The sequence below is a fragment of the Hippoglossus hippoglossus genome, chromosome 3, assembly GCF_009819705.1.
Source record: "Hippoglossus hippoglossus isolate fHipHip1 chromosome 3, fHipHip1.pri, whole genome shotgun sequence".
NCBI classification, from domain to species: domain Eukaryota; kingdom Metazoa; phylum Chordata; class Actinopteri; order Pleuronectiformes; family Pleuronectidae; genus Hippoglossus; species Hippoglossus hippoglossus.
The window spans coordinates 20633712-20658583 of record NC_047153.1 but is presented as its reverse complement, the minus strand read 5'-3'; the positions used below and the strand labels follow the sequence as shown (position 1 = coordinate 20658583).

At 43.0% G+C, this 24872-nt stretch overlaps 2 protein-coding genes across 2 annotated transcripts in view; both read left to right on the top strand.

Annotated features, from left to right (window-relative positions):
• fam214a (family with sequence similarity 214 member A) overlaps positions 1–13590 on the top strand; it is a 31904-nt gene extending 18314 nt beyond the window's left edge. The window contains exons 2-12 of the mRNA XM_034579754.1: positions 2629–2813; positions 3709–3905; positions 5133–5258; positions 5525–7376; positions 8041–8166; positions 8944–9032; positions 9932–10028; positions 11335–11493; positions 11638–11706; positions 12048–12241; positions 12343–13590. Coding sequence (XP_034435645.1) covers positions 2629–2813; positions 3709–3905; positions 5133–5258; positions 5525–7376; positions 8041–8166; positions 8944–9032; positions 9932–10028; positions 11335–11493; positions 11638–11706; positions 12048–12241; positions 12343–12496 — 3248 coding nt within the window. The 3' untranslated portion in view covers positions 12497–13590. The remainder of the gene's footprint in view (positions 1–2628; positions 2814–3708; positions 3906–5132; positions 5259–5524; positions 7377–8040; positions 8167–8943; positions 9033–9931; positions 10029–11334; positions 11494–11637; positions 11707–12047; positions 12242–12342) is intronic.
• LOC117758270 (cAMP-regulated phosphoprotein 19-like) lies at positions 829–20741 on the top strand. Its single transcript, XM_034579820.1, has 5 exons — positions 829–848; positions 16176–16304; positions 17171–17293; positions 19104–19472; positions 19564–20741. Exons 2-4 carry the CDS (start codon positions 16248–16250, stop codon positions 19272–19274), a joined length of 351 nt encoding a protein of 116 aa, XP_034435711.1. The 5' UTR covers positions 829–848; positions 16176–16247; the 3' UTR covers positions 19275–19472; positions 19564–20741.
• Positions 20742–24872: the final 4131 nt, after the last annotated feature.

Below are 24872 nucleotides of genomic sequence, written 5' to 3'. Positions count from 1 at the left end.
TGTATTTTTCTCCCTTGATTTTAAAATTAAATTTTAAGTTACATGTTAAATTAAGCTCTTTTCTGTCATTTCTTTGCAAAGGTTTCCTCCTGTGGTGGGTGGGCATGTGTGTGTGTGTTTCACAGGAATTATTTATTCAGGCATGACGCTCTAAAGAATGACAGCTCTCATCAGTGTGCGTACACAGAGTGGGCCCCTTCAAAGCCTCCAGCTTTAGTCCTTTGTCCTGCACTGCACATGCGTGTACATTTGTGTATGATGAGCTGTTTTGTATGTTCAAATTTGATTTGTATGTTTAAGTGATGGTGAGTTTGTTTATCACTCTGTGTTTGTTGGTATTCGTGTGTGTTTTTGTCATGTGTGTTTCAAGGGGCGTTTGTGAGCGTATGTGTTCATGTGTTTGGTTTTCTTGGAAAGCAGCAATCTGACACCCACTGTGCACACATGACTGGGGGCTGTGTGTGTGTGTCAGTCAGTCAGTCAGTCAGTCACAGGAATGTTGTATTCAGGCATGATGCTCTAAAGAATGACAGCTCTCATCTGTGTGCGTACACAGTGTGGGCCCCTTCACCAAAGCCTTCATCATTAGTCCTTTGTCCTGCACTGCACATGTGTGTGTGCGTTTGTGTACAAGGGGTTGTGTGTATTATTTGTATGTTCAAATTTGGTTTAAGTGATGGTGAGTTTGTTCATCACTCTGTCTGTGTTTGTTTGTATTCATGTGTGTTTTTGTCATGTGTGTTTTAAGGGCGTTTATGAGCGTATGTGTTCATGGGTTTGACTTTCCTAGAAAGCAGCAATCTGACACCCACTGTGCACACATAATTTGGGGCTCTGTGTGTGTGTGTGAGCGGGGGTCATGGGGAGCCCACCATTTCTCAGTGGCTGTTTTCCTCTGCTCCATTAATCACTCTTTTATCTCCCCGCTTTATCTATCCATGCTTTCTTCTCCTTTTTCTCCTCTCCTCCTTCACAGAGCATAGCTTTAGCGCAGATCCCCTCACGGCACTGTCCTTCCCCAGCACAGACCCGGGTTTATACCTTAAACCCAGCCCACGACTGTTTATCCACTACATTCAAGCCAACCATGATGTAAAGTCTCGGTCGATAAACCCTGGGACCTTGAATCTTGATCTTTGTCGTATATTACTCCCTCTCTCCTGCCGCTTTCTATCTTTCACTGCCTTGCAGTTGGTCTCTTTCTCCCTTATGTTGGAACCTTTCCAATCGGAGCCCATAAAGAAAAAGGAGATTGTCCCTGAATATAGCCTCCCTTTCCATCTCTTTCAGCCTGCACTTATTCAGCCTACAGCTGGCTAAAGCCCCCCCCTTCCACCTCTCCCTCCTCCGTCATGTTTTGTGTTGGAGTGCGCCTCTCTCCACGTGCAGAAGCATCTCAAAGGCATGTGGGAGGAGTTCCCTGCGAGGAATGTGCGTGACTGGCTGGCTAGCTGGCTGCAATATGTACACAGACACACACACAGCAACAGCTTGCAGCTCACACTTCTGCAGAGCCAGCTGAGAGGGCTCTGTTCTCGCCAGCCCCGCACTGACGGAGGGGGGAGGATGGGGTGTGTGTCAGCTCCTGTACCTCTGTCCTAATGAGGACCTGATCTCCTGAAAAATTAGCAAAACATAAAAATATATGTACTTTTGATGAATGTACTTTTTGGTGACCCAATATTTGTTTGACTCCAATTAAATGAAGGCAGGAGGAAGGCTCGAGATTGTCGAGCAGGCTGCTTTTTCTTGGATGTCCATTTGTTTGCTTGTGAGCCGTGAAGAAAGAAAAGCTGCGATTCTCTGTGCTGCTGCATATCAGCTGCCTCCTGCGGGATTCTGGGAGCGTTCTCTGGAGGAGTACAGGGACTAGAGAGCCAAGACAAGCTCTTCAACCGTCTGCTAAAAATACCCTGCGTCAATTCTAACACAAACCGAGCAGGGTTTTGTTAACGTTGTCGTGGCAGAAGCCAAAGCCACACCTACACTTTTACTGGTGACCTAAAACACAACATTGTTACCCCTTATAAACAATAAACAACATTATTTAGCTCTTGAGAATGAGTGTCCCAGCATGAATGGTTCCTTCTCTGTAGTCTTTCCACTGTTCATTTAACAGCTTCTATTTGCGCCACTGAAAGGTTGATTCAGCCCTACTCCGTCCTGCCTTTCCTGTCCAGCCCCACCCTATAGCAAACCTCGGGTGGAGCAGCTTATTATTTTTGTCCCGTGTTGTCCTCGTGTTCATTTCTATCTGTAAATGTTTTGTCGGTGAGTGTGAATTAATGATGTATGTAAATTCGGCTGACATGGAAGATATAAATATATTCCTTTGAAGCAACCTCTTGTGTCATCTGCTGTCGTCCTCACCACCCCTTCTCTAAACAAGCTTTTCTAGTCTGAGCTGAACAGCCACATCCACTTGAACAAAAATGTAAACACTCTCGTGTGATGATCATGGCAGTGCAGTTTTCTGTGTAAAGCACTTCTGTTGCCCGAGCATTAGTCACGCACAAGAGAATAAAATGAGTAGTTTCACTGCTACTTTTCTTCCACTTGGTTCCTTGTTTTCTGTTGAGGCGTGAAGTGAAACAACACGCTGACCTTCTGCCCCTCTGCCTCTTCTAGATGCAACGGAGGAGTTTTTTGAGTATGATGCGGAGGAGTTCCTGGTGTTCCTGACCTTGCTCATCACCGAGGGAAGGACACCAGAGTATTCTGTGAAGGGCAGGACCGAGGGGCTGCACTGTCCGCCAGCCCAGTCGGCCATGCCGCCCCTTCACAAGCACGAATGCAGCGACAAACTGCCTCAGGTAGCACACGTGAACACACATCTGTGGACACAGTCTCTTTTCTTTGTTGTTAGTGTAAACACAGGCCAGTCTCTTCTCGTTTTACTAGAGGTTGTTGTTGCTTCATTCAAGTCATGAGCGTGAAGTAAGGCCAAACAGAATGCAGATTTGATGTATTCTTAATAATGAGATAAGATGAGATAAACAGAATTGTCCTGAAACAAATTGGTCTTGGACATATACTTGCATACATACATACTGTTGTAAATAATATTGCAGTCGGAGTAGCTGGCCTCAGCAGCACGAGTGTACAGTCAAAAGCATTTAGCAATTATCAGCTTTACACAGATTTGCCTCTGCCTAACCCTCTGACTCATTGTTTAGCGCTTTGACCGACAGGGGGACAAATTATAGGGCTGTTGCATTATTTTAATTCATTGTAGTGATTCAATTGTTACCAGTTTCAAGCTAAACTACAGTAGAATTCCCTAGTATCACCATTTCAAATTGTGTTCTATTTTATCATCAACAGTGTTCAGTTACTGCACTTACACAAATATTGTCCAGCATCAAGCAAAAATAACAAGCCTCCATATGCAGCATGAGTTTTTTTGCATTAATGAGAATATGATGGATGGCTGACACTTTCAATTTCACCTCATAAAAACACAACATGTTGTTTTGCTGCTGTGTGCGTCATGTGTCATCAGACTTTGTGCACATTACACACAAAAAAGGCTAAAAGATTTTTATTATTGCATTGAGATGCGACTAAATAAACTCCGAGACCTTCAGCTCTAAGTGACGCTCCTTGGAGTCACATCTGCTTTGGCCCTAAATGTTTAAGGTCATTGTGTTGACATTCATGAAAGAACACTAACCCTCCACCTTTGTCCGTGGCTGCGTGTGTGACCAGTGTCGGCAGGCGAGGCGAACCCGTTCAGAGGTGATCCTGCTTTGGAAGAACAGCATCCCCATTATGATCGAGGTCATGCTTCTGCCAGACTGTTGCTATGGCGACGAGTGCCCCCCGAGTGACCCCATCAGTGACCCAGTCATCAAACAGGATGCTCTGCTGCTGGAGAGATGGACCCTGCAGCCGGTTCCAAGACAGTAAGCCTTGATCCACACAAATACCCTTTCATTCTTTAAAGCGCATCACTTTTACTCACATGTACTCCTGGCATCAACCGGTACTGGCCCACGTTTTAGTTTGAAATTGGGGCTGCATTTTAGTCTGGACGTGTCAATACGAAAACCTTTCGAAGCAATGCCGCTGACACCCACATTCACCCCTTGATCGGGTCTTATCAGTCACAGTGTGTCTCTTCCCTGATTTGTTGCCCTTCTATCACGTTTTTCCAGCAGCAAATAAACATCATCAGCCTCAACTAACAAATTACAAGCATTGCTGACCTTGTTGTATTTGCTAGCACTTCTTCAATTTAGTTAAACTCTGCATTTTATAATGCTACTGTGGCTGTGTGCCCAGTGTATATGAATCATCATGTGATATGTTTTCTGGCTTGTTAGTATGGACAAGATTATTTTTGATTTGGAGGACAAGCACTCTAGATAATGGTAATTTTGTCTTTTATTATGTAGCCTAAAGCACATACACACAAGTGCACAAACTGTACTGTACTGACTTTTCTGAACATGAAGTTTCACAGCTTTACTCCTACAGAAGAGATTCCCTAGTAGTATCATAGAAACTTATCGCAAAAAAAATCTTAAGAGGTGGGAGGTAATAAGTATTTAAACAGAAGAAGAAACGCATATATCACATCTGGGTCAACGCTGAGTAAAAAACTGTTAAAATTAATGATAGTATGTTCAAGTCAGCACATGCACCAGCTTTTGCAGGTTTCACCAGCACATCTATTCCACATGGAATTGAGGTGGGCGTCAACAGCTAAGCAGCTGTATTCAAAAAAAAACAAATAGCCCAGAGCATATAAGTATATACTGTATGGTGGAGTTGTAAAATCCAGACATCTTTGTGTGTTAAATACTTTCAAATTTCTGTGTTTTTCTATGATTATTGACACCTCAAATGTGTAAAACTACATCGTATAAATTTTTATCTTGCACCAGATCCAGAGAAGTGCATAAAAGTGAATACGTTCAAAGCTAAATAAAACTGATAAAAGAATAGAAAATTGGTTTGGCACTCAGAGGGTTGATTAGCCTGACAGATTGGCCCACTTTCCAACTCACATGTGTTGGAACAGGGAACACTGTGTCTGACAAAAACACACATTCGTATATCGCTGAACTGTGTTCTCATTAACCTGACATACTGGCACAATTCCACCTCTTTTAACTTTGTTTTCACAGAAGCGGCGATCGCTTCATTGAGGAGAAGACCCTGCTGTTGGCCGTTCGCTCCTATGTCTTCTTCTCCCAGCTCAGCGCCTGGCTCAGTGCCTCCCATGGCATTGTCCCCAGGAACATCCTGTACAGGTCAGATATAACACTCACACCCATGACACTGGTGGGCTGAAGGTTTTCCACTCAGGCTGTTGGAGCAGATTATTAAAGCGACAGGAAACTGTAGCTATGTGTTTTCTAGTTTAAAGATAGGTGTAAATCTGTGTGCAGTCTGATGTTTTAAAAACTGAATTACGGGAAGTGAAACAGAATCTCTGGAGGCTCTGATAATACTGAGATATTTAAAGATGTCAGAGTTAACAATGGCCTGTTTATTCAACTCCTCTCTGTTTAAACAGGATCAGTGCTGCTGATGAGGAGCTGGTGTGGCAGTTCTCCCAGCCACCCTCAGAGCACATTTTCCCCGTCCCAGATGTGTCCCAGAGCGTTGCACTGCAGGTCCGTGTGCAGTCGCTCCCCCGACAACCGACCTACCCCACCCTAGCCTGCAGCATCCACACTGGTCTGCCTCCCCTTTACAGCAAAACCCCCAGCCGCAGCCCGAATCTCAACAGCCTTGGTGGCGCGCCACCCCAAAAGAAGAGCCAGGACCACAGCAAAGAAAACCTCCTTCACAACCCTAACATGTTCAGCAAAAGCTCTGGTCTTCTTCTCAATGGATTACCCATTCCTAATCTTCCCATCAACAACATCCCCATTAACAGCCTTCCTCACACTGCGGTGCCGCCTCCTTACAGCCAGAAGAGCAAGGAGCCTGGCGAAAACCACCTGTATCAGAACGGAGAGCTTCCGCAGGCCAGTGTCCCCCACCGTCAGGGCTCGCCACTGTTCCAAAGATCCTCCCATTCTGCCACGCCTCCCCGCTCCCACTCCCCATCTCCACTTCCCACAAGTAAAGCAGGAAAGTGGCTGTACTCGGCCCTCAATGGCTCGTCGGACTCCACACAGGTAGAGGACTATGGGTCTGGTACCAACAGCAGTGATATTTCAAAGGGGATCCTCCCTGACCCACTGAGAGCTTTTAAGAGTTTTTCCATGGCGGAGCCACCTCGCTGCCCCTCCCCAAGGCCCTCTGCAACTGAAACAAATCCCCTGATTGGCTCCCTGCTGCAGGAGAGACAGGAAGTTATTGCCCGCATTGCACAGAGGCTCAACTTCTGCGACCCTACAGCTCCGCCGCTCCCTCCTGGCCTTTTTGCTTCTGATAACCCTCCCAAAGCCATGTGGGGTAGTAACCATGACGACATAACTGCCAGTAAGACCAAAGAGCCTGAGGTACCGCTATATGAACCTGTGGGACGCGTGTGGCCCAGCTCCTTCAACACACCCGTGACTGACGCTTCTTTCAGTAAACGAGAGAGCACCTCCCCCAAACCTGCGGCCTGCAGGAAGCTAAAAATGTCTGAGACAAGAGACAGAGAGGAGGAGAGGAATGGAGAGAGAGAGAGAGACAAGGAGAAGGAGAGAGACGGGCAGAGGGAGAGGGAGAGCTCCCTCATCGCCCAGGCAGTACAAGACATCACCAGACTCATCCAGGAGAGACTGTCTGTCCCCTCTCTGTCCCCCAGGCACAGCAGGAGCAACAGCCCTCTGCACCATACGCACACGACTACAGTCACACACACAGTCCGCACATACTCACACGTCACACACATCCCACAAGCCTCACACACTGCCACCAACGGCTACACCAACGGTCACATACCCAGCCACGAACCTCACAGGGGCAGCACGCACACCGCTGCCACACATGCACCCGTTTGCACAGACAAGCCCCAGGTGGATCTGGGGGCCGAATGCCATTCTCCCCGGGCCCAAAATGGTGCTCGCTCTACACTTGAAGAATCCTCATTAAAAGGCCAGTCCCACACCCAGGCTGGTCAGCGTTTACAAACCCCACAGGACAAGCTCAGAGTCAGGACACCAAGCAGCCATGAAACCCCCCCTGCCTCCCCCGTCCTCGAGAAATGCCCAAGGAATGCCCAGTTTTTCAGTTGGACTTGTAATGATTCAAGCGAAGCCACGAACTGTAACATAAACCACAACCACAGCAAGCCTCAGTCCCAGATGCAGATGCAGAACTGTGTAAAAGCTCAGGCATCTGCCCTCCAGGATGAGAACCAGGCACCCACAGAGTCTGGATGCTCCAGCACCTCCAGACCTGACATGACTCTCCCTACGACTGTACTGGTAAGGGACGGCTTGAACACACTCGAAAACTTCGCGGGCGCATCAGGCCTGATGAAAATGTTGATTCTGGAGAAATTCGAAATGGGCATGGCAAAATGGCTCAACAGCGCCCCCTAAAATGTAGCAATTCCATCTGGTTTAACCGATCTTTAGAAATTCGGTACACACGTGTATCATGACTGGACAGAAAAAAGTCCCACCACCAATTGATTAACGCAACAGGAAGTCAGCCATTTTGGATTTCTCTGAATATGTAAAGCTGAAAGAATAACACTTGTAAGTCACAGTAAGTCAGTAAGACACAAAGACTTACTATGTAACTCCACACAGGCTTTATACAAAAGAATACTTCAAGGTATTCATTAAGCAAAGTGTTGTCAGTTTGTTTAAATGTCACAATGTCAGTGGTCATAGATTCCTTTGATGTCTAGACTGCTGCAAAGGTGAAAGATGTATACAATCTGAAGAGAAACAGTGTTTTTGGCCTGAACAGATCTATTAGTCTGTATGCAGTAATAGTGATAGCACCCCCTACTGCCAAAGGAACCTTTTACAACTTTAAATTGATTTACATTAAATTTTCACCGTGTTCCCGCAGTGCACAAAATTCACGCAAAACAAGCGTCCTTGTGCGCTTGGAAATAATCTATCTCTATCTCTGCAGCGCGCTCACAGCCCCTCCCCTCTGCGTCCCTGCAACAGCTGGAAGAAACAGAATCGCCACTCATTAGACGCCACAGCAACCAAGGCCTTCCACCCCTGCACCGGGCTGCCGCTACTCTCAAGCCCTGTAAGACACACGCACACGCACACGCACACACACACACACACACACAGATAGCAAATCCTTCTTTGCAAATGACACTTTCACGCACAGTTTTACAGACACATTCACACACATACTGGCTTAGCTATGAGTAGTAGTAGTTGTGTTTGTCATAACACCACACTCACTACCCTATACTGTTTTCCATCTGAAGCATTACTCTCTCTCCTTTTATTAGTTTAGAACTGGGCCTGTGAATGTTTGTCATAAAACGCCTGAAATATTTGGCAGCGACTTTTATTGCAGCTGGGCTACAAAGACATGAGATGAGGTTAATGTACACACATAAACACACTCAGACGTGTGAGGCACGTGAGTCATCTGTGCCTCATCAGACAAACAAAATTGTTACTGACTTTGCAAGATTAAAATACTCCGTGAACATGTCAGTTTCCTGTCCGGTGATCGATCTTACTTCCACATATAAACAATAAAGTGTTCTCACACACACTCATGTGAACTCTTGGTCTCACACAGTCTCACCAAAACACAACAAGATATACATGTAGTCAAACATTAATGGTTTGAATTAAATAGAGATTCAAAAATGTAATGTTTGAAGTCAACTCGCACAGCTTCTGTTTTTAAACTTCTCTCCTGTAATTTTTTTTAAATTTATTTAAAGAAAATTTAATATTATAATATTTAAAAATTTATTTATTTTTACAAAAGAATACACATTCACAGAAAAGCGTGAACGTGGGATCATGTGACTGCATCTCTTGTGTCTGTCTGCTGCAGGTTCCCCAGAGGAAAACTCAAACAGGCTACTTTGACCTGGACACCTCTCTGGCTGGCTGTAAGGGTTTGCCGTGGGCCTCTGGGAAAAGGTAAACACCGTCACTGCAGCTCAGTTTGTCCACAAAGATAAAGTCAGGGACATTTCACAGGCTTAACGAAGTTTCAATCACTGTTAATGGACAGATTTATTTTACCTCCCACATCACATGATGATCAGAGGACCATCCGGATCAAGTTAATCATACTGTTTACTTGTTTTTCTCACTTTTACTTAGTGTATCTGGAAGCAAGGAAAACTCTTTTTTTTTGTGTTTAAAGATTATTGTTTTAAGGTTATTGTGAATTTTTCCTTATTTAATTTACGGTATTATAAAAGATCTACAGTAGAGATGAGCAACTATATTATATATTAGTAGTAGTAGTGTGTTTGTGTTGAAAGATCAGACAATAGGAGAGCTGTTCTCAGTGGTAAGTTTAGGTCACTTCTGTTCTGCTGATGATTCCTGTCACGCTGCCACCTGCTGAACCTCTGCTGTACTGTGACTGAATCTAGAATCTCGCATTCAGCTCAAAATGGCAGACAGAACTGAACTGGCTTTATATACACGGAGCTTCACGGGGCTGCCTACACACAGCAGATGTGGGTGGCAGCTCAGTGCTACTTTGGATGAAGCAGATGTTCCGAGAGTTTGTTGTTCAGGGTTGAACTGTTCATTTCAGCCATGAGAACAAATTCATTTTTTTTCTTCTAAAAGATTTGCTTGAACATAAAATACTGTAATACAGTAAGACATACATTACAATTTAATGCCTTGTCCTCCACTGAAATAAGACATTAGAATAACAAACCTTTTGAGATGGTTGATATCGCTTTTGTTTACAAATAAATAAACTTCATTCTAAGATAATATTTTTTAATTGAAGCATCTTAAGAGTCTCTTGCACACTTTGAAAACAAGTCGATCAAGTATGTTTTTTGTCCCTTCAGGGTGTGTCTGAAGAGAGAGGGGTACACGGATGAGTCACAGGACCTGTTCAGTGCCAGTGCTCCACCTGCCAGTCTCAGTCTGCTGGGAAACTTTGAGGTATTATTCATAAACACACTCAGACTCGTGTCTTTTTCCATAATAGCTCACTTTTAGTCAAATTCAACAGGATGGTCACAAAAGAAATCAATTTGGCTGCTGCGCTTCTCTAGTCGGGCATCGCCACGCCAATTTGCATTTACAAATGAAAACATTTTCGATTTCCAAGGGGCGTTATGAAATGTCAGACCACAGCACTTCTGGACACGTTTGGATAAACCTGCAACCGATTAGAGCAATGAAAGCAGAGTGACAGAAAAATGTAAACAGACCACAGTGTGAAGAGAAGAGCTGCGATGATGCAGCATTCATAGGTCTGAGGTGTTGTTGTGAGGGTCGCTGTTTTTATTTTTAGAATTTGTTAAATACAGTGTGTTAATGCAGATGTAAGAGTGGATTCACCAGACCTGTCCACATCAGCAACAAACATGCTTTAGCAGAACTCCTCTGTCAGTCATCATATCAAAACAAAACGTGGACTATCCAGTCTCATTGTACCTTTTGCTTGTAACCTATGTTTGTGTTGTCTTTATTATCCAGTAACTTTGCTCACTTCATAAACAATTGAGTTTCTGCTAGGGCGCAATATCAACATGCGCGATATACGCATCTCAAAAAACAGCTTGAGCTGCGATAAATGGTGTTCCGTGTGCCACTCATTCACGCTCTGCATGTCAATATATTTGGCCAATCAGATGGAGCCCTGCTGCCCTAGATGATAATAAATTAAAGATATTCAGATCATTGATGGAAATCATTGTCGGAAGAAGAGAATAGAGAGAGAACAGAGAATTGCGAGGCGGTTCCTTCAAATCTTGTGCAGCCTCCTCCCGACTAAATTCTACTGTGGAAACTTCTAGTGATCACGTTTGTCCCGGGTTAAATTCATCCCGCTGTTTTCTCACAAGGGCTGACTCAGATATTTTACTGATATTTTACTAGGGGTCTGGCAGGAAAAGTTCCAGAAAATGTCTGGAGCGACTGCCTCAGACATTTTGATCTCACATATAGCCCCTCTGATTATTTCAGGAAAATGTCTGGACTTCAGTGTAAGATAAGATAAGATTAGATTTCATTCATTCGTCCCGCATTAATCATGCACACACAATCATGCTAAATGCAATTGGGAAATTCAACCTCTGCTTTTAACCCATCCGTAGGTGGACACAGCACACGGAACACAACACACACACAAGGGCAGTGACCACACGGAGCAGTGGGCAGCTATATATTGGGTTGCGCCCAGGGAGCAGTGTGTGTGTTTGAAAGCAGCTTTAATGTGTAAAATGTAACTGTGCTTCTCCAGGAGTGTGTGCTGAACTACCGCCTGGAGCCTTTAGGGACAGTGGAGGGTTTCACAGCAGAGGTCGGAGCCAGTGGGTCCTTCTGCCCCAGTCACCTGACCTTACCTGTGGACGTGTCATTCTACAGTGTCTCTGATGACAACGCTCCTTCACCATACATGGTGAGATGACTTTTTCCAGTCAATCAATGCTTTAGTCTTATTTCCCCCCATGCATGACTCAGCCTTGAGCTGAAAGCTGTATCTGCAATGTGCACAACTTTTGATAGTGTGTTTTTTACATGATGTGATTGTGTTTTCGTACAGGGTGTGATAAACCTGGAGTCCCTGGGAAAACGGGGCTACCGTGTACCTCCATCAGGAACCATTCAAGTGGTGAGGAAACAAATGTAGAGATAGAATTAAGAATTTTGTGTCAATGTGGCTGAGAACAAAGAACAGATTACACTTAAGAAAGGGAGACCCCTAGTGGCTGCAGAGGAAGAGTTATTATGTGGTATACTGATTGAAGGGCATGTTTTTATTCATTTGTGGGGATTATATTTATGAATTTGACATGTATTTTCACTAATGGATTTTTTCTAAACTATTAGGATGATGTAGACAGCATGAGCAATTTTCACTGCATGTGAGGTTGTTATTATGTCTGTGTAGTTATTTAAATCTGAGTGTTACAAACCTATTAAAATGCTGTGCTCTCTGCTTACGCCCCTCAGACCTTATTCAACCCTAACAAGACAGTGGTAAAGATGTTTGTTGTGATGTACGACCTACGAGCCATGCCAGCTGGACACCAGACCTTCTTACGCCAGAGGACCTTCTCTGTCCCCGTCCGCCGTGACCCAAACAATCAGACCAGCAGGAAGCCCCTGGGCCAGGGACGCACCTTGCGCTACCTCGTTCATCTGAGGTGAGATAGCGACCATTTTGTCTCTATCCAGCAGCACTGACGATTCTCCTCCCTTATTCATCCTCCCTTTTTTTTATATCTTCGACTTCCATCTCCAACAGGTTCCAGAGCTCTAAGTCTGGGAAGATCTACCTCCATAGGGACATCCGTCTGCTGTTTTCCAGGAAGTCCATGGAGGTCGACAGCGGTGCTGCTTACGAGCTTCAATCCTTCACAGAGTTGCCCATGGACCCACCCTTCTCTCACCGCTGCTGAGGCATGTCTCTCTCCCTCCTCCACCGAAGCTTCAACACACCTCGATGCCAGCGTTACTCTTACTCGGCCCGTGGCTTCTACTTGAAAAAAAAAAAGAGGACAGCAAGCCAATAAGACTTTCCTATCCTGTGCCCAAAATCTTAAATTCGATCCCCTCTGTCACCCAGAACTGTCAATGGGAGGCTCTGAACCTGGGAAACTGGTCAGAAAGGAAACCTTGCACCATGTTGGATCAGAGAGGTTTGGTCAAAGGTTTTAGTTGTATGGTTTGTTCTCCTGGTTAAGAAGGCCTCTGATTTGTTAGCCAATTCTCTTTCTTGCTGTTGTGTGCATCCCCTCCACCGTCTGTCAGGAGAGTGGAGACAGGTGATTGTCTACAGAAGCAGTTGGACTTAAATTTTCCCAAGAATTCAGACTTCTTTCCTCCTGTTTACTCGAATCAAAATGTGACTTTTACTTGACACAATGAATAAGTGTTGAACATTTATTTTCTTCATGGATGCAATACAAGGCCTTTTCAAAAGTAAAAGAGTTTAAATCCTTGCAGATTAGCTGGATTGAACTAAAGGCGAACTCGGCTTTGACCCTGTGATTCTGAGCTCGGAGCCGGCGGAGTGCATATGGAGGAGCGTGCACCCTGTTGAAAAACCGTGCTGCAGCGCCACCCCCCCTCGTCCAAAAGAAACACGCATACCATGGACCAATAAAGAAGTCGACCATGCAATCAAGCTCCATTTAAATGAAAGCTTCACAGCAGAACATCAGAAGTGCACTGTGGATTTCTTTTCTCATTATAACTGGAAATGAAACAGAAAATAGTAATATTCTAATACTTTTGTACTGTTACAGAACCACTTTATCGGAAGTGTTGCAATAGTAAAAAGTAACCATAGTTTAGTGTTTACACATTCACTTTCAGTTTACATATCATCAGTTTTATTTAATATTTAAATTAATATTTCAGTTACTACTTGTGACGTCTGTCATGCTAAGATGTAGTGCAAACTGTATATCATAGTATGTATTTTTGACATTAATATTCAAATCTGAAAAAAAATATATCTATATATCTTCTAAAGCAAACTTGAAATCTGTCTCGTTCTTTGTGTTTTAATATTTTCCTAACACTTATTGTTCTGCCACTTAATCTCCACATAGTGGCATCCAAATGTCACATCTAATAATCTGCACTGAATTAAAGCTGCTGAGAAAAGTGCAAATGAGGAATCATGGCAATGTCATGTGCACGGCTCCTCTCACATGGGAGGAATAACAGAAGGGTGGGACAGCTGGTTTTCTGCTGGTTTGAGCACTGACCACCAGGCCCTGACTATAAACTGGTCCTGCACTGTAAATACATTAATTACAGACATTCAGACATATGAAGTACATTTTTTAATATATTTAGTACCCTTGTTTAAATACAAGTCAGATACATCATAAAGGATTACATGTATATTATTATAAAGGATGTAGTAAAGAAGTTTGTACATTTCAAAGGGAAATGGACAATGTATTCCCTGGGAAAACCTTGAAAATGTTGGAAAATGCCCTATTCTACAATGTTAAAGGGAAAATATGTCCTCAATTCGCCTCCTGATAGGTATCCACATCAAAATTTAATTTAGTATTCCCTGACTAATACAACATCCTTCCACCAACAAAATTTGTAATCTTGTTTACAAACAAATGGACAGGGGCGAAAACATAACCTAAATGCTGGAGGGGAAACTCTACTGTTGAAAATACTGTTGAAGTGTTCCTGACTGGTTTTAATCTTCATTGTGACACTAGTCACAATGGATTGATCCATGTTGGGAATATTTCCGCTTTGATAAAACTTAGAAAATCAAACCAGACAAAGAAATTCACAAGTAATAATGAGGAATAGAAATAAAATACTGTTACCATTTTAAAGTTATTCTATGGTGTTAACAGGGACAATCTAAAGAGTGTAATCATAATCAATCACAATATATACAGACCAAGACAATAACAATAAATATAAATATGTGTGTTATAATACGATATATAAAAAGAAGCTGTATAAGAATATGTAATACATTTTATACAATAATACAGTATATGACTGAAGATAAGTTGCTTTAAATGAAGGTGTAATGTGCTGACATTTTCACATCATTTACACAGATACTGAGGAAACCCATCAGTACATGCTGAACACATGGCTAATGTAAGTTTTGACCACAATAAGAAAGAGACAAAACTGTATCCATGAATTATTAACAACCATAAGTAGTGATCTCACTCTTAATGCTGGGTGATGCAGCATGAAGCAGTTACAGTATCTACCACTTCACAATCAGTTGTTTTATCTATTCATTTTATTTGAAAGGGACCATGTAGAGTTAAAAAGGTAAAAGTCACCATTGGATACACTGTACTAGATTATAGCTTAAAGCTTGCTCACATCTGCAGTCCCTTGGCAGACAGCACTGCAATAAACACACGTGACTAAAGATGAAGACACAAGATAATGTAATGCAAACACAAGAGCACATCACAAGAGTATGCTTGTCAAATGAATAAAAGCAAATGAAAGGAGCAGAGCTCAGGGTCAGTGAGATCATTGCTGAGCAGCTTTCAACGCACTCCTTGGGTTGGTTTTTAAAAGCGCTGATAGAGCTGCAGCTCCACACATCATCAAACAGGATGAATACAGAAAAAGCTGATGGCCCAATTGTAGTGCAAAGAAAAGGTATACTACACATAACCTTGATGATCTAATAGAAAGTCCCTGAATGTAGAAGGGGCCAAACCATTCAAAATTGTAGAAACTAGACACAAATTAGCAAATAATTTCAAACTCTCAGATTTCAGTAAATAGTTTTTCTCCAGAACTCTACAGTGATGAAAATGTAGCGGCTTCTTGTCTTTGTACAAGGACTCAAGAGGCCTTATGGTTGTTTCACCAGCTCCCACTCTGTCAGACTGTAACACCTGCAGCAGCCAAACACACAGCAACACACAACAGTAGATGATGTGAGGGGTCATTTAACATGGAGGCCTCTGAGTATGTGTGTACTCAGAGCCTCAACACGGGCATCGTGTATTTGTTTGCATGGTGACACCCTGTGGTTCCTGAAGTGTTTGTTTCACACATGCAGGCTTTGCTGCTAAGTCAGTAAATCGCATTAAAGGGATAGTTCACCCAAAAATAAAAATTCACTCAATATATATTCGACGCTATGCCGATGGAGGGGTGGGTGAAGTGTTCGAGTCCAAAAAAACACTCAGTTTCAGGGGTAAACAGTGTTGCAGATAAATCCAATACAATTGGACATAGTGGTGAGTAGATAATGAGTGAATTTTCATTTTTCAGTGAACTATCCCTTTAATGAGACCAACCACTGTGCATGAAGAAACACATGTTTGGAAAAACAGGAGAAAAGTCGTGAACCTGCGTTGATCGGTGCAGAATTCTTCCTCCTCCTCCTCTTCCTCCACATCTGAGGATTAATCGACTCAAACTGATCTGGGCTCCAACAGCTGATCAGCACGTTACGCAACGCTAATCCCATCCCAGCACTGAGTGTGCGCGTGCCGTGAGCGCGCTCGGTGACTCCGCAGGTGACGTACGTGTTGTGCGGGAGCAGCAGCTCGGCGGCGGTGACGCGTATGGGCAGGGAAAGCTCGAGCCGGGGCTCAGTGTGTGCGCGTGTGTGTGTGTGGGGATCACTCGTCCGCCTGGTGAGCACTTCTCTGGTCTGAGAGCGGGATAACTGTCGACATGTCCGGGGACAACGAAGACACGCAGACGGCCGAGGACACATCGGTGGATGAGAAGGTAACAGTGCAGCGTTGGAGCGCGTCGAGCCGCAGCGGCACTGACTTTGTTAGAGCTAATGCTACGTTAGCCGCGTTAGCCGCGTTAAACCCGCGCTCTCCATTTTTAACGCACCAGCCAAAGCTAGCCACCGAGCCCTGGCTATTTATCCACCCGCGTAACGACACTGCGTTAGCGGCTAGCTGCTCAGACGTTTCTCGGGCTGATAACGGAGCGAGGGTTTCAGGTGGTTGGTGTAAATGTCAGAGCTGTCACGAGCTAATGTTAGCAGCTCTCCACCTGCCAGGCTAACTGTCATGACATTCAAACACTGGCAATTCATCGGCTACGGTTAGCTCAGCTGCTAACGTTAGCCTAGCTCAAATCAACAAATGTCTACACTGTGTTTTGAAACAACACTATTATTTTCAGCTCCCAGTGGTTACCACCGTTTCCCTGCTACATAGCTAACAATCAAAGTTGTCCGTAGTGACAGTATAAGGTTTGAGCAGTAAATGCAAGGGTTAGCATGTTAGCATCAATCCCAGCTGACCACTAAACACATGTAGCCCACACAACCGATGTAATGGTCATTTAAACCTGACAGGTGAATGGTAAACACACTTGCTAACACCAATGAGGCTAGCTATGGTAAATCAGATGAGTTAAGTATTATTGCACAGATCTTATTCAGATTGTTGTAGTAAAAGTGTGTGGAGGTCTAATATGGAGTCAGCCAGGTTATTTCTATACTGCAGTGCCATAAGCTGACACATATTTCAGTGGGAGCTTGGAGGCACCTGGTGAATGTGCTCACTTGTTGTGCAGTAACTGTGCTTTTGGAGCATGAAGTCATCTCACAGCCTCATGCTTCTGCTTGTCTCCAGGAGGTCCAGGACAAGGTGATCAGCCCGGAGAAGGTAGAGGAGGCTAAACTGAAGTCCAGATACCCAATGTTAGGAAATAAACCCGGGGGATCTGATCTGCTTCGCAAGCGCCTCCAAAAAGGGGTGAGTTATCTCTTGTGTTTGTCTGCTAAACAATCAGACTTACTGACATTCTTGTGTTGTGTCATCACAGAGTTTTCAGGGCTTATCAGAATCTATGCTTGATGAAATAACTCCAGGTTCCCTTACTAGACAATTTCAAAATGTAAGTTGCTTAAACAGGGGTAGAATAAATCTTAGACATACCTCACAGTATACTATAGTTCAAAACAACCACACCACCAGCTACAGGTCCCAAATGATCATGCAGTGGAATTGTCAGCGCTTCTGTTTTACCAAAGCCTGGACTTTTCAACCTTCACAATGACAGTATTTAATGCAGGGTTATTGTTTTAGATGATTAATTTTAGCTAAGTGTACCTCATTTTAATTGGCAATGAGGGTTAGTGGTATTGGAGGTTTTATTATGCTATATATAGTGTTTGTGGACAGTCCTTAAAATGACTGTTCATGTCAAATGAAAATATAAATAAAACACTGTTGCTGCCTCTCGAATGTGAGGGTTCTCTCTGTTTTCATGACTTAGTGAAATCTTTGCTTCCTCACCAGCAGAAACACACAATTGAAGTTATAATTTCAGGTTCTAGTAATAACTTGTGATGGAGACTTGCAATTATTAGTTTGACATTTATTTCAACCAAGTTACCAATTGAATAATCCATAATTAAAGTAATTGAAAAATGAAGACTATACTGAAAACCGACTGTTTCTCCTTTGTACCTAATTCATTTTCTTATTCATTTTGATATTTATCAGTTAAAACAAACAAGTCTAACAAGGAGCAGTTGTAAAACTTGAATAGAATTGGCTCATTTAATGTAATGATTTGTTATGATTTGGCACTATACAAATAAAATAGAATTTAATTTCATCATCATTCCACTTAACTCAGCTTGATGAGACCAAGTGGTTATAATATATATATATGTGCTGTACATTTGTCAAAGTTTAGGACATTTTATGGTCAAAGTTAATAAATAAATAAAATAACAATTGACAATTTCACCAATAAAGAATAATAATTAGTTACTGTCGCTGCCCTGTGGTGCTGGTTGTCGTAAACAAATAGAAGTTGTTTAAATTCCGTGATTCCAACTCAAATCCATGGTCTGTATCCTCCAGGTTAATAAACACACTGAGTGTTTCCTCCGCTTCCAAAGCATTTACAACTGTTCACTTGCAAACAGACTTGTTCAATGCGTTTGTTGGCACAAAATTGTGTATGTCGTCACGTGTCTCCTTTTGTGTGTATGATTCAAACGGGACCAAAAACAAAGTCCAATGCTCCCTAGTGCAGCCAGTCGATCGGGAAACTCCACAGGATACCTTCAAAATAAGATGACAATTTTTGCCATTTGCTGTCTTGCAGTTAATGTAACCATCTAGTTAATTATAAGCAAGACTAGTCTTGAAAAATGGGCTTAAGATACTAACAAACTTCTATATGTTACATACTGTATACTCAGTTCATTTCTCAAGATCATTCAAGATGTTTATTGTCAGTTTGAACAACATGAATGAGTGAAAAACTTTTGCGGGGAAACTCCATTAATTAAAAAGTTTAGATGGACAGTAGAAATGAGACAAATAAAAACATTAATTGAATGAAAATAGAAATTGTTTTTACAAAGAAATGTACAATGATATAATAAGAATAATTTGCACAGATATAATCGAATGGATATGCAATCTAACTAGTTTTTCTTTGACATTTATAAAATTGAAAACTCACTATTAACTGTGTGCATTAATCAGTGGGGCTGTTCATTTCTCACAGTTCAGTTTAAAATGTGAGTTTTATGTCTCTCTACAGCAAAAGTACTTTGACTCGGGCGACTACAACATGGCTAAAGCCAAGATAAAGAACAAACAGTTGCCAACAGCTGCACCAGAGAAGACCGAGATCACAGGGGACCACATCCCCACCCCCCAGGACCTGGCCCAAAGGAAACCCTCCCTGGTTGCCAGTAAACTGGCAGGCTGATGCACCCGCAGCCCTGACATCTCCTGCAGTACCTCCCAGCCCTAACCCTTTCCACTCAAGTCTCAGAGCTGTAACATTACCTCTCCCACCCCCCCTCTCTCCCACAGTTCCACCTGTCCCCAGCGTCTGCCCCCATCCGCAACTGCCTGGACCCAATCTCGATAAAGTCCCACCCCTACCACTCAGTGATCCGGCTGGGTGATACCTTCAAATCCTGATACCTCCTGTCTCTGCTTTTGTCCCTCACTACTCCCACAAACTGACCGCCCCTCAGTCACTGTCCTCTAAGCTCTCCATGGTCCTTTTTAAATTTTTCATTACTTCCATGTATTATCATACACTGAAAGACAGGACATCCAAGTGTGAGTGTGATGAACGTACTGTGACTCTTCTGTACGAGGGATGGGTGATCGATACAACAGTGTTTACTGCCCCAGGAGAGGGGCAAGAAGCAAAAGCTGCATCTTGAGTGGTTAGAGGGCTTTTGGTATAGACATCAGGATTCCACTGAGTGTGTACGTATATATGCGTGCATGTCTGTGTGTTAGCTTTTGTTCGGCACAGGGGCAGACGTCAGCCTTTTAGAAAGTTTAACATCATATTTGTATCATTCACTGTATGTCCTTATTCTAAATGATGCTGTCAATATGCTTGAGTGATTGATTGAGTATAGTAATCCAGAGGCCAAGCTCAGTTTTGTTAACACTTTGATTGTGAAAAGGGGGGGTCATGCTAAAAGACCACACGGTGAAGGCCACAGTGTCATAAAGAACTGCATATATGATGCAGGGCTCCTTAAGGCATACCTCACTGAGCTCCATTTTAATTCATGAAGGTGCAGACATATAAACATGCTGAAAAAATCTCTGGTGCTACATAAAATCTCTGGGTGGCAGATCTATGGTTCATTCAAAACATTTTGAAACTAAAAGAAGGGGATGCCATTGTTGGCTTCAATCTGAAATGTAATGTTGAAACTTTGCACTGTATCTGTGATGTGCCATGCATTTCAGCCTCAGAGGACGACCCCGTCCTCTCCTTGGGTCAAAATGTCTAGTTTCAAGTTGTCATGAGTGACTCATAACCGTGCTGGTAGTGGGGTATACGGGACCTGAAACCTCCTGTCAGAAGGGACCAGTCTTTGTGCTGTGTGAGAAACAAATCTATTGTTAAAAAATTACTGGGAGCCTCTCTTGGCATTGGGAACAGAGTCTAATGAATTGTGTTCATTGATTTTGGAGGGGAAAAAATCTTCTATACTCATACGTTAAAGTCATTTTATCTTTAAATTGTCCTTGGCCTCCTGTAGTGCTTTTCAAGGGTCCTTGCTGACTGGATGAAGTTTACCTGTCGTGGTAAATCTAAGCTAGCACTACATCCGTCTGAGCTGTGCATGTATGTGGCTGCCCTGCTGTCACTTTATGCCATTTTGTTTTGTAAATAAAATAGTTTTGCACAAATGTTTAATTGTTGTGTCCTGTGTGTGATATGTTTGTGTTTTAGGACCTTTTGTATGTTTTAAGATGAAAAGTTCAATTGAAACACTAGTTTCGATTTTGGTGAAGATCGGTCGAGGGGAAACCTAGGGGCTGCGTTCCAGGTGGCGCTGTTGAGCCATTTTGCCACGCCCATTTCCAAATACTCCAGAATACGTAAATTTTCACCACTTTCTAATTTACTGCAAACTTTAGAATATTTTTGAGCATGTTGAAGCCCTCAAAAAGCCAATTCATGAGGGTGATAATAATAACTAGACATGCTCAAAAGATCATGAAACTTTGCAGGAAATTCAAGACCTACGGATATTTTATTCAATGTTGTTTTTATGTAGCCAACTGTTCTATTTATGTCACATTTGAAATCCTCATGCCTGTGTTCTAGTTAGGGCCCAAGCACTGAACAGTAGGAGACAGTGGGAGGCCCTATTGAACACAGGCATGAGGGCCTGTATTGTGTAGCCAACTGTTCCTTTGATGTCACATTTGAAACCCTCATGCAAATATTTCTAGAATGTTGGGCTCTGATGTCTTTGATGTCTTTGATATTCAATGCAATCAGTATTTATTGAACTCTGGAGGAGAAATTTGTCAGTTGAGTTTGAGACGGCGACAGGATAACAGCTCCAACCTGACCCTTCATATTCAACACTGCTACCGTGTTACGGCTGTGTTCAGCCAAGATGAAGAAGGGACACAACTTAACCCTTGTGTGGTATTCATGTTTTGGTCGCTCAGCCAGTGTTTGCGGGTCTGGTGGACCCACTGCATTATTGGGTCTTTCAATCAATACAGCAATAACAATTTTTGTAAAAATACTTAACAGATGTTTTCTTTATCCTAATAACAAGCAATATAGACAGCATATATGGATAATATTTGTCATTTACCCCTGTTAAATCACATTTATGAATAAAAGTGCTTTTCGTTTTTTGTGATAAAATGCAATTACAAAAGAAAAATCAAGTACAATCAAGATATAGGTGGAAAAAACAAATATCAGTATTGATGTTTATTTCTTGGAACTCAATTATAAATTGAACACACTCTGGCAGTCTACACAACATGAGCAACACTTGCAAGTTCCGTGCATACGATGAAGCAGCACCGCAGGCAGCCCAGATCTTGATTCCGTATTTTGCGGGTTTAGACAATATGTACTGCCTAAATGGCATCAGCTGCTCATCAACAGTGACATTAGGCCCAGGGTTGTAAAATAGGGTGAGGCGGGGCACCCACTTGTCCCATACTGTCCTGATGGCAGCAAGCTTGTCTTTCTGCCGCCGAGCTGGTCTGTCTTCTCTGTTATCAAAGCAGATAATCCTGGAAATAATCTGGAAGATTTCCAGAGACATTGTTCCTCGGAAAAGTTCTCTGCCAGTTTATGCCTCCCACAGGGGATTCTGTGGATTCCCCTGTGGATTTGAAAACTCCAGCAAGGATAAGAACCCCAAAGTATGCAAATAAATGGGTTTGGTCCATCTCATTCCACCTCTCTCCAAAAACACGCTGTCCCTCCAAATTAGTGAAATCTAGAATGATTTTCTGGATGGAATCCAGGATGAAAAGTTCAAAAGAAGACTTGATGTCCTGTACATGAGTGACCGCTATCCATCTTGGCACTGGTTGCATCCTTATTACATTGGTAGCCATGCGGGGTGGCTCATTCCTTGGGCAAAAAGACCATTCAAGTTTATAATTTTTTGACATCCATATTTCTCCACTTGCTGGCTGCGGACAGGCTTTTTTCTTGGAGCTGGCCGATGGTCATTCTCATCCTCTTCTTCAAACTCACGGTCAGACTCTGAATTGACAGAAATATGATCTTCATATTCTGAAAACACTTCCTCTTCATTGTCTTCCAAAGCTTCTCTCTCTTCAAAAATCATTTCTAAGGCCCTCTGAGCAGAGAATCTTTTCGCCATCTTCGTGGATTGTGATCAGGAGCCACACGGTCAAAGCTATGTATTTGTTGTATTCCGCCCCCAATTTGCAGCTGGGATAGTGTGAGAGAAAATATAGAATGTTTCCCGCAAGACAGAGAGTAAAATGTGCAGGAATGAGGGAGCAGAAGTGCTTGAAATGTACAGTTTCCACACTTTTCTTACCTCTGGGTCCAGTGGACCCGAACACCACATAATATAAATGTAATATAAATGTGTAGGGGGGGTGTACGGTGTACAGTCACTGAAAATATGTTCTTTTATATGTTCATCACAGAAAATGAGCCAAGGCCAATGAGTCTCAGGTTGGAAAAATTATTAATCGCATCATTTTTCTTTTAGCAAACATTGAAAACGGGTCCCACAGACCTGAACACCACACAAGGGTTAAGAAACGAGGTAAGATTTTCGAATCAGGAGACACTTTTAGTGTTACACATATTCAGACCACCTTACATTTTATTTCATTATATCATGTTTTGTCTGAATTTTCAATAAACCCATCACATCAGTCACCTGACATTCAGTCTGAACTGACAGTTGCGGTCTGTGTGTTACAATACTTTCCATGAAATGAGTCTCTGTGGATATTATGCAGCTTCTGTTTAGGATAATTCACTTTCACTTTAGTGTTGAGATACTGTACTTAAGAGAAATGCAGAAACAGCATTTAAATTAACTCGTAACAATTTCATGTGATGATCAATGTTTTAAGAGAGATAATGAACGGATGGATGATAAATCGTCTGAATTGATGAAAGTGATGTAACTGTTGAAGTTACATTCAGCAGTGTGGATCATTAGAGATGAAGATGAAGATGTCTTTTTCTGTGTATCCAAACTTATGATGGGACTGTGTATTTACCTGTTATATGTATGTTTGTGTCTTTCAGTCCGTTGTACATCATGTGGAATCTCCCACAAAACGATTGAGTTCCTCCATGGAGAGATCAAGGAAATGGAATTTGAGGGAATGGAGCTAGCTCATGAAAATGCGGCACTGAAGTGCATGATGTCCAGAAATGATGCTAGGTGGAAGAGGGACAAACAGGCCATGCAGGATCAGATTGATTCCGCCAAACAGGGGCAGGCCTTTGACTCTGGAAGAGCCATGCAGACAGAGTTGGAGGACGAGCTCAAGGAGTTGAAGCTGGTGTTGAAGGACAAAGAAAAGTACATCTACAAATTGAGTTCTCGTCCTAGAAACGATCAGATCGAGAGGGTGAAAAGGGAGCTGAGCGCCAAGTGCAACCAGGTCAAGGCGATGGAGCTTTCCTTTGACAAGAAGATGAAGCACATCATCTCTGAAAAAGATGCAGTGAAAAGTAATCTAGAGAGGCAGCTGACTGCTGAAAACTCAGCTCTGGCAAAAGAAAATACAGCTCTGAAGAAGCAGGCTGCACAAAACACTGCTGTGGCTGCACAAAACACTGCTCTGGCTGCAGTGAAAAGTAATAGAGAGGCAGCTGACTGATGAAAACTCAGCTCTGGCCAAAGAGAATACAGCTCTGAAGAAGCAGGCTGCACAAAACACTGCTGTGGCTGCAGAAAACGCTGCTCTGGCTGCAGTGAAAAGTGATCTAGAGAGGCAGCTGACTGCTGAAAACTCAGCTCTGGCAAAAGAAAATACAGCTCTGAAAAAGCAGGCTGCACAAAACACTGCTGTGGCTGCACAAAATGCTGCTCTGGCTGCAGTGAAAAGTAATCTAGAGAGACAGCTGACTGCTGAAAACTCAGCTCTGGCAAAAGAAAACACTGCACTAAAGAAGCTGGCTGCTGAGAACGTAGTTATAAAGGAGCATGAGGCAGAGAAAGCTGCTCTGAAAAAGCAGGCTGCAGAAAGCGCTGCTCTAGCTGCAGTAAACGCTCTGAAGAAGCACATGGACTCTACTGCCTCACATCTGTATCAGGCCAGAGGTGACTGTGTCAACCTGATAATGTCTGTGGAGAACCAGAAAGTGGAAAATGACTGGAAGGGGGAATTTGCAGCTCTGCAGGAGAACTACGAGGAGAAGCTGAGCGTCCTGGAAGAGGAGGCCAGCTTCGAGCAGAGCGAGGATCTTTTAAACAAGATATGCTGCACAGAGGAGAAGTTGTCTCCTGAGCACAAGGAAGTAAAACCCCTGATACTGAAGAACATTGAGCTTCAGGTACGTTAA